This window comes from Hyaena hyaena, unplaced genomic scaffold (genome assembly GCF_003009895.1).
Source record: "Hyaena hyaena isolate Hyena2069 unplaced genomic scaffold, ASM300989v1 scaffold_388, whole genome shotgun sequence".
NCBI lineage: Eukaryota > Metazoa > Chordata > Mammalia > Carnivora > Hyaenidae > Hyaena > Hyaena hyaena.
In genome coordinates this window covers 147,874-157,694 of record NW_024081021.1, presented here as the reverse complement: position 1 = coordinate 157,694, position 9,821 = coordinate 147,874, and the positions used below count along the sequence as shown (strand labels likewise).

At 48.2% G+C, this 9,821-nt stretch overlaps 1 protein-coding gene across 1 annotated transcript; it reads left to right on the top strand.

The window, feature by feature from the left end:
* Positions 1-1,007: 1,007 nt before the first annotated feature.
* LOC120244637 (cytochrome P450 1B1) lies at positions 1,008-9,523 on the top strand. Its single transcript, XM_039251268.1, has 3 exons — positions 1,008-1,085; positions 1,481-2,521; positions 5,497-9,523. The coding sequence occupies exons 2-3, from the start codon at positions 1,482-1,484 to the stop codon at positions 6,110-6,112; spliced, it is 1,656 nt and encodes a 551-aa protein (XP_039107199.1). The 5' UTR covers positions 1,008-1,085; position 1,481; the 3' UTR covers positions 6,113-9,523.
* Positions 9,524-9,821: the final 298 nt, after the last annotated feature.

The window sequence follows — 9,821 nt, the reverse complement described above, 5'->3', positions numbered from 1 at the left end:
CGGGAAACCTCGCGGCCAGCTGCGCGCCGCCGGCGCTGGGCTTTGTGTGCCGAGGACGACCGGGGCCCCCGGGCCGAAGACCCTCAGCTTTCAGGGAGTCTTGATCTCGCCGCCCGAGGTGGAAGGAGAACTTGACGCGCCAAAGGGCCTCATCCGAGGGGCCGATTTGTTGGCAAGCACGTTAAAATACAACAATTAGGGATGCTGCGAGGCAAGCCGCCACCACAACCCGGCCTCCCGCGTTCCCAAGCTGGCAGGTTCCCTCTCCCGGCCCGGGCGCCCGAGGATCCCGAGCGGCTTGTGTCGGGGAACGAGGCTCAGTTCCCCAGAGGGAAGTGTGGGGGGGGGGGGGGGGGGGGGGGGGAAGGTCGTGCGCTTCGGGCGGGGACGGGGGAACGTGCTCCCTTGGAGAATGCCGCGCGACGGGCAGGTCGTGTCCCCAGCGCGCTTCCGGGGAACTGCGCCTTCGGTAGGGAGGGCCTGAGTAAGACTGGTTTTCCGGCGGACAGAAAGTTCGTGAAGCCAAGGCCGTCGGGGAACGCCGCGACCACCCTCGCGTGACCTCCCGAGCTTCGGGACCCAGGCTCTTGGACTTGGCCCATCCCGGCGCCCCGCCCCCCGTAAGCCCCGCCCCCCACCAGGTTCTACTCCGCTACATACAGACCTTGACAGGCAGATGGGAGGGATAGCGCGTTCGGCTTCTCTGGCTTGACTGTGCAAACGGGCTGCGCCTCTGCGACCCCAGCTGTCCAAGGCGAGCGGGGGGGGGGGCGCGAGGGCTGCGAGCTGACTCCACTCGTCGACCCCCCGTCTCAAGTCCGCACGCTGTGAGGAAACCCCAGCTCTGCCGGGGCCCCAGGTGTAGCAGGGCTGAGCAAAGGAGGCACCCTTCTCGGTCCCCATCCTAATCCCAGCGCGCCTGGCTCGGACACCTAGAGGCTCCAGAGTGGGTGCTCAAGCTCCCAGAGCGGCAGGTGTCCAGGCGAGGCCCCCGGCTTCCTGGAGACGTCTTGCCTTCCACGAAGGCTCCAGCCCCATTTCGGAGCTGCCCATCCCGCGCCGCTGGAAACCGCGCCGCCTCGCAGGTCAGTCTATCCGCGGAGCCGCCTTCCCCCCGGCCTCGGGGGGCCGGAGTGGTAGGCCCTGAGAAGGGAACTGAGCGCCTCCGCCTTGATGCCCTCCGGGTTGTCCCCGAATTGCCGGAACCGTTACGAGGCTGGAGCTGGGGCGGGGTCGGACAGTCCGGGTCCCTGAGAGGCGGAAACACGCTCCTTGCCTTCTCCTTTGGGGAATGGGTTTGGGATGGGAAGAAGCGTCCTCTGCTGCTTCCCCAGTGAGCCCGCCCTGACCTGACCCACGCCGGACCGTCTCTCTTACCAACCGTGCGAGGCAGCCCGACACCTAGGGGTAGGAGGGGTGTGGGGCGCCCGCTCCCTTCTCTGCACACCTGAGTGTCACGCCTTCGCCCTTCTCTCCCCAGCATGGCGTCCAGTCTCGGTCCCGACGCTCCCCTGCAGCCCAGCGCGCTGTCGACCCAGCAGACCACGCTCTTGCTGCTCCTGTCGGTGCTGGCCGCGGTGCACGTGGGCCAGTGGCTGCTGAGGCGGCGGCGGCAGCCGGGGTCCGCGCCGCCGGGCCCCTTCGCGTGGCCGCTGATCGGAAACGCGGCGGCGATGGGCCCGGCGCCGCACCTCTCGTTCGGGCGCCTGGCGCGGCGCTACGGCGACGTCTTCCAGATCCGCCTGGGCAACCGCCGGGTGGTGGTGCTGAACGGCGAGCGCGCCATCCGCCAGGCGCTGGTGCAGCAGGGCGCCGCCTTCGCGGACCGGCCGCGCTTCGCCTCCTTCCGAGTGGTGTCCGGCGGCCGCAGCCTGGCTTTCGGCCAGTACTCGCAGCGCTGGAAGACGCAGCGGCGCGCGGCGCAAAGCACCCTGCGAGCCTTCGGCACGCGCCAGCCGCGCAGCCGGCGCGTCCTCGAGGGCCACGTGCTGGGCGAGGTGCGCGAGCTGGTGCGGCTGCTAGTGCGCGGCAGCGCGGGCGGCGCCTACCTCGACCCGCGGCCGCTGACCGTGGTGGCCGTGGCCAACGTCATGAGCGCCGTGTGCTTCGGCTGCCGCTACAGCCACGACGACGCGGAGTTCCGCGAGCTGCTCAGCCACAACGACAAGTTCGGGCGCACGGTGGGCGCGGGCAGCTTGGTGGACGTGATGCCCTGGCTGCAGCTCTTCCCCAACCCCGTGCGCACCATCTTCCGCGAGTTCGAGCAGCTAAACCACAACTTCAGCAACTTCGTCCTCAACAAGTTCCTGCGGCACCGTGAAAGCCTGCAGCCCGGGGCCTCACCCCGCGACATGATGGACGCCTTCATCCTCTCCGCGGGAACTGAGGCGGCGGAGGGCTCGGACGACGGCAGCGGGCGCCTGGACGTGGAGTACGTGCCGGCCACGGTCACCGACATCTTCGGCGCCAGCCAGGACACGCTCTCCACCGCGCTGCAGTGGCTGCTCATCCTTTTGACCAGGTAAAACCTCCAGGGGGCGTGGGCCGGGCCTTCCAACCCCCCCTCCCCCCCAGTAAAAGGCTAGAATGTGCCGAGGTTTGGGCAGGGGTTGGGGGTTCGCGACAGATCCCCATCTCTCCAAGGAGAGATCGCGGCCGGAAAGCGCAGCTCTGGAAGGCACGGCGCGGGCCGAGACAGCGCACGCGGCCCGATCCTGTCGCTCGCTGCCTCCTCTCCAAGTGGCGACCAATTTGTGAGAACCCCGAAAGGCAAGGTCTCTTAAGTGTCTGCAGATCAGCCCCGATCTCTGCCTCCCTGGCACAGCAGAAGCAACATTGGCACGGTTCCGAAAGAAGGGGTGGCGGGTAAATAAGTTAAACAAACACAGGAGCCTTATCGGCTCGGCCGGGCACCCGCGCAGATCCGAGGCCGCCGAGCCCGGCGCTGCAAGCCAGCCGCGCGTCCGGGCTTTGTTCCCGGGCGGAGGGAGTGCTCGGAGGCCGGCCCCGCCTGCAGTTGACCGGCTCCGCAGCTTTAGGAAGGCGGCCAGAAACTAGCGGCTTGTGTCCGTTTAAAAAAACCGGAGAAGCAGTCATTTTTACCCGGCGCAGAGCAGCGTCTCGAAAGGCAAACAGGGTATCCAGGAGGCGCCCGCCTGGTCCCTGGGTTCGGCTTGGTTGCCAAGCTGGTCCGCGGTGCCCACCCCAGTTAAGGTCGCCAACCTCTAGGAAGGAAGCCCTGCGCGCAGGAAGCAGACAGTTTGCTGGTATAGGGTGTTGCCAGACGTAGAAAATAAGAATAAATTCTACACAGGACATACCTCTACTCAAAGATTAGCCATGTTTATCTGAAATTTAGATTTAACAGAGCAGCCTGGTTTTGTCGGGCATCCCTGCTCCAGGGGCAGATGTCTCACTAAGGGCAAATCTCGGTTTTCTTGAGAGACCAGAAATCCTGGCTGTGCGATTTCCTGGCGTGCAAGGAAGTAGGGGTGGGGCGAGAGGGGGGTACTGAATTTGCTGGTAACGCAGAAACTGGAAGGCAAAGACCACTTCTTTTCTCAGAATCCTGCAACCTGTGTGTTCTTAGATCGTGCAACTACTTTTACAAATTGAATTTTTTGTGTATTTAAACTTCCTTTTTCAGCATTGAGACCCCAGAAACACTATGAGCAATGAGCAAAAATCAAATAAAAAGAAGTCGGTAACGGATGGGAAAGGATACATCCCAAAATGAGAGCAATATGTCCTTTGCATCCGCCATAAACATGTTCTCTTTTGAAACTGCCTTTTTTTTTTTTTTCATTAGAAACTGAATTGGATAGCGAGAGTAAATAAAACAATTTTGGAGTCGCTTTCAGTTCAGTGTAGCCGATGAATACATTTTTCTTCTTTTTAGTGAAAAGACAGTAGGACAGGGGTTGGCAAATTACACTGCTCGTTTTTGTATGTAAGTTTTTTATCAAACCCAGCCATGCCCACTCATTTATGTATTGCCTATGGCCACCTTCATAGCGTGACACAGAGCTGAATAGTTGTGACAGAGGGTTTGGTCTGCAAAGCCTGAAGTATTTCCTATCTGGCCTTTTATGAAAAAGCTTGCAGACCCCTGAAGTATGATATTCATGAAGCAGTTTTTTAAAATCACCCGTAATCTCATTCCATACGTGCTTAATTTTTTTTCAGAGATGCCATAATTATTTATGTTTTAACTTCTGACATTTTTACTTATCATGATGGACATTTCCCCATCTTTTAAACTTTGTTTTAGTGACTTTTGACAGTTACCTAATATTTTTGCCATAATAACACCATTATATACAATCACTTCTTTTAACATTGTTGACTGCCTTTTAAAAATTTCTTCTATCATTGTGGTTAGATATGTTTGCACCTGTTGTTTCCTGTACATGAATTTCTAGGCATGGATTACTGGGTTTAAAAAGAGTTGGGAGGAGTCACCCATATGCATCCTGCTTTGTACTAAGATTTTGTTTTCCAGATCGACAGCACAATTTGTAACGCCAACAGTGAATAAGTATTACAGCTTATACCATAAATCTCTTGAACGCTGGAAATTTTCTTTTAAATTTAGACATTCTATAGCTTTATCTTTCGGGATACCAATGTGTGTGAAGTGAGAGGAGTGTGTCTGCTGGAATTAAAAGGAAGATGTGGAGGGGAGAGGTGAAGGATCCGTTTTGGAAGCTGCTTTTTTTTTTTTTTTTTTTACATTTTTAAAAAAATCATTAAGAGACAGAGAGAGACAGAGCATGATCCTGGGAGGGACTGAGAGAGGGGGAGACACAGAATCCCAAGCAGGCTCTAGGCTCTGAGCTGTCAGCACAGAGTCCGATGCAGGGCTGGAACCCCCAAACCATAAGATCATGACCTGAGCCAAAGTCAGGGCTCAACCTACTGAGCCACCCAGGTGCCCCATTAGGGGGTTGCTTTTTAATTTTGATGGGTCTTGGGCATTTTTGCCTGATGAAAACTTTTTAATGATATTTTATTACTGTGATGGTTTAAAGATAAATATATTAAAATATTCTCTTTGACCTAAACATTCTCTTTTCCCCTCTGATTTTAAAAGAAAGGAAAACATTTTCATGGGCTCCTGAAAAGTATTGTGGGCCCTTGACATTGTCTGCTGTGCCTCATGAAGAGGCTGGCCTTGTCTGTTTGGAGCTTTTTCAGGCTGAGAAAACTTAGACTTTTTTCGACTTACAACAGGAAAGAGAGCATTAGCCATATGAGGCTTACTATGGGAAATAGAACTATTAATTTACCCTTCTTGTAATTCAGTGAGAAATTAGGAAACTGTTCTAGGTTTGTTTGTTTGTTTGTTTGTTTGTTTGTTTGTTTGTTTCTGGCTGGAAATGTTAATTCAGCCCCTGATTCAGACAAAGAAAGTGGATTTAAGGTGTCCTGTGCTTTCTAGATAAAAGAATTACCTTTCCTCCCTCACTTTCTCCTTCTGGATTAACAACCAAACAGGTATCCTGAAGTGCAGGCTCGGGTCCAGGCAGAATTGGATCAAGTCGTGGGTAGAGACCGTCTGCCCTGCATGGAAGACCAGCCCAACCTGCCCTACGTCATGGCCTTTATTTATGAAGCCATGCGCTTCTCTAGCTTTGTGCCGGTCACCATTCCTCACGCCACCACCACCAGTGCCTCCGTCTTGGGCTACCACATTCCCAAGGACACGGTGGTTTTTGTTAACCAGTGGTCCGTGAATCACGACCCAGTGAAGTGGCCTAACCCAGAGGACTTCAGTCCGGCCCGGTTCTTGGACAAGGACGGCCTCATCGACAAGGACCTGACCGGCAGCGTGATGATTTTTTCAGTGGGCAAACGGCGGTGCATTGGGGAAGAGCTTTCCAAGATGCAGCTCTTTCTCTTCATTTCCCTCTTGGCTCACGAGTGCAATTTCAAGGCCAGTCCAGATGAACCCTCGAAAATGGATTTTGATTACGGTCTGACCATTAAGCCCAAGTCATTTAAAATCAATGTCACCCTCAGAGAGTCCATGGAGCTCCTCGATCGTGCTGTCCGAAGGTCACAAGCCGAGGAGGACTGCCAGTGTGAGGCCAGAAGCAAGCTGCAGTGTTAGAAGTACTCAGGTTTTGCGGGAGAGGGAATAGAATTTTCTAGCTCCTCTGTGCCACTTTCTCGGTTAGCCTCTAAAGTGAGCATAAACCAACTGACCCCCAGATGATATGCTTTACACATGTGTGCTCAAATGAGCACTGGGCCATGCGGGAGCTCCTAGAAGATTTTTTGAATCAAAGAATTAAAGGGTCCAAAGAATTTTTATACATAAATCAAGGGCTGGTAACAATAATTTCTTGAGGGAGCATCCTTTGGAGTTTAAACACACGTATGCATACACACAGATGACCTAATGAGGGAGTATTTCGGTAACAGTGCCTTTGTGGGTGGGATCCAAGATTGATGTTCTGTGTGCTGAGATCTGGTCCTCAGAAAATTGTATTAAGCAAAGATTCAAAGTATATTGTTGAATATAGAAAGGCAAATACTTTCAGTGTAAGACATGTGATTGAGGGTGATGAGGGAAAAGGTAAATACCAGAAACGCCTTTCTTCACCTTTTCAATAAAAAATAGTTTAGTTAGGCTCTAGCGTCTATGGATAGATTTATCTTTTTGCCTACTGATAGGGTTTCTTTTTTTGCAAAAGTCATAAATTCATTTGCTTAGAAAGAAATTTTAATAGTAGTTGATTTAGTGATTATAGTAGGTTTTGGTGATTTATTATGAATTTTAAAGTGTAAGTTGTTCAACTGTAAAAAATTCCAAGCCGAAGTCATACCTCTGTTGGCGGCCAAAGTACAGAATTTCAATTACGAGCAAGAAACAAAAAACAAGCGAAAAACACAAGACAAGCAAAAAAAACAAAAAACAAAAACAAAAAAAACCCAAAGACAAATCAACAACAAAAGATTTATCAGCCCAGCTAAGCTTTAAATGATGTGATTATTTATATTGCACTGATTTCATTCAGTCTCGTAGGTTAAAAATAAAGTCACAAAATACTATTCAATACACATATAATTATTCATAAGCAATATGTATTAGTTACTGTATTACTAAATAGTATTATTTTCATTAAGTAAAGCTTGAATAATGTTTGTCTTTCCAAAAGAAAGACCAATCAAAAATTTTGATTCAACCAATTTTGGCTCAGATAGTGAAACGAGCCTATTTCCACCTCATGAAAACCAGGTTGAAGCAAAGTCTGTTCTCTCATCCACAACTTGAACGAGAACTGAATAATCTCAAGATTGGACCTGTAACAGTGGGTTCCTCATTACTTTACAGCATATTTTCTAAGATTATATTCATAATCCAGAATCTTCTTGTGACATTGATGTAGTGAATATGCTCTAATTCTAAACTCTTGGCATGCTTCAGTTTTAATTGAATCTTAAAGCCCTTCTGATTGTTGAGTTCCAGTTGAAGTCACTGGAAATACGGCCATTAGCCTGTGCGAGGCAGAGAAATTTAACCAGCATCTGCCTGATGAACAGTGAAAAATGCAGTGACTTATCTGGGTGTTCTCTCTATTAGCGACCAAGGGAGAAACTTCCCATCATAATGGACTTAGTTTTTGTTTTAAGTGAATTTTTTGAAAATAGCATTCATGTCTGTGTTTTGGAAAGTCAGAATCAAAAGGCAGTCTAGGGAGGCCGCTTTGAAGATTATGTCACGTTCCAGTGATGGCTGATCAGATCAGGTGTGCTGTTCAGGATGGTCAACCCAGTGAGTGGCCACTTTGGTAACTGTGAAAACATATAGCCGGAACGAAATGTGTAGGCTCCGTTTATGTAAGGGTCCTAAAAACCTTTAAAAAAAAAAATGATGGAAGACCAGAGGAGTACAAAGTGAAGGTTAGAGCTTTAACTTTCATTGCGTGTGGACTTCCAGAGGAAGACATGCAGTGTCCTGAAAGCTTGCTCTTACATTTTATTAAGAGTTTTGGAATCATCTCATCAGAATTATAAAGGAAGGAAGGAGCATTTGGCGGTTGTGGGAAAGGGTGGTGAGAAAAACGAGCGAGAAATGAAAAAGAATAAAATTGGTTACGCATTTCCCCACGCATTCCAAATTAAATAATCTGTGGCACAAAAGTTGAAATATCAACACTTAGAAATAAGATGTTCTGTGTGCCAACGTTAAATCCCAAGTAGGCTTTTAAGAAAGATCTACAACACAGAAGATCCGTTTTGTGATTTGGAATTCTTTTGTTAACAAAAATGTGTATCATAAAATCTCATAGTGCTGCCTCTTGAATACAGAGAACTGTGCCAGTATTTTTAAAGGCAACTAAATTCAACTGTAGAGGTCAGGCTTACCCAATACGCTTAAATTTTTTTTTGTTACCGGCTATTCCCAAACGTTATCACCCCCATGCCCTAAGCAGGGCTGAGACAGTGATTTTAGGCTGCCCTAGCCCACTGACCCTGAGACATGTGTGGTAGCAAAAGTAATCATGTGTCGATCTGGATGCCTCATTAAGTCAACCAAATCCAGATGTACTGTAGTCTGTCTGCATTTGTAGGCTCAGTTCATCCAGCAGTTTTGGCAAGGGAAAAGCTAAGCTTATATACGAGGAAGTAAGGTGGGCTCTTGGAGGTTACCTGGCTTATTTAACACAGCCTCGTTCATTTTATATTTTATAACCTCGTTACAGGAAGGAAAGCAAAACCAAAAATAAGCAAATAAAAATAACCATACTTGGAGGCTACAATAATGAGGCTATTGACTTAATCAGAAGACCTTATTTTATTTCTTTCAGAAAAAGAATCTATTTGATGGTCACTGTTGTAGTCAGAATAGCTACTCCAGGTTATTGTAATAGTTAAAGTATATTGTTTATTAAATGCTTCCTTTATATATGAAGCTTTCACTTTGTAAGAAAATTGCTTTTTTTTTTTCCAAACAAAAAGATGTCTCAGGTTGTTTTGTGGGTTATCTGAAAGCTTTTTTTTTTTTTCTTTTTCCCTGAAAGCTTTCATGTCTCAGAACTTAGCCTTCACCTGTGAAATGTTATTACGGCCTTAACATTTCTTTATTAGATCTATATTAGATCAAATAGTTGCATAGCATTTATATTAATTTGTATGTTCTCAGCTATAATACATGATGTGATATTTTAGTAGATGTTCATGAACTCTATGATGGCTTTTTATTTAACCATTTCTTATTTTATATTGTATCACTTATGCTTTTAATATGTACAGAGCAACTATAATGCATAGTTGTAATGGAAATCTATTTTGGAGACACAGCATTAATATGTATCTTTTGCTTTTTGATGGGCCCAATTAAAAAACATTCTGTATCTGTAATTTGTCTATAACAGGACACCATTGCCCAATAGTAAAAATCACTTTCATAATCTTGTTACGAAGTTTTACTTTATGTTATAGCAAAGATAGCCTAATGTATCCATTCCTTTCAACTACTCTCTGTAAGTGTTTGAAATAAAATGTTGCATTGTAACATTTTATTTGTTCATTTTACCTATCAGGCTGCTTGCTTTTTTTTTTTTAAATAGATTTTCAGCATTCAGTTTCCTGCCAAATTCCTGATCTCTACGTTTCTTAATTTATGAGAACCAAAACAGAAGTTAAAATTCAACAGCAAACACCTAGCAAAGTGAGAGTTAATTTTTAATTAAGATTTGTTTTTGTTTTATTTTATTTTTTGAGAGACAGACAAAGCATGAGCAGGGGAGGGGCAAAGAGGGAGGGAGACACAGAATCCAAGGCAGGATCCAGGCTCTGAGCTGTCAGCACAG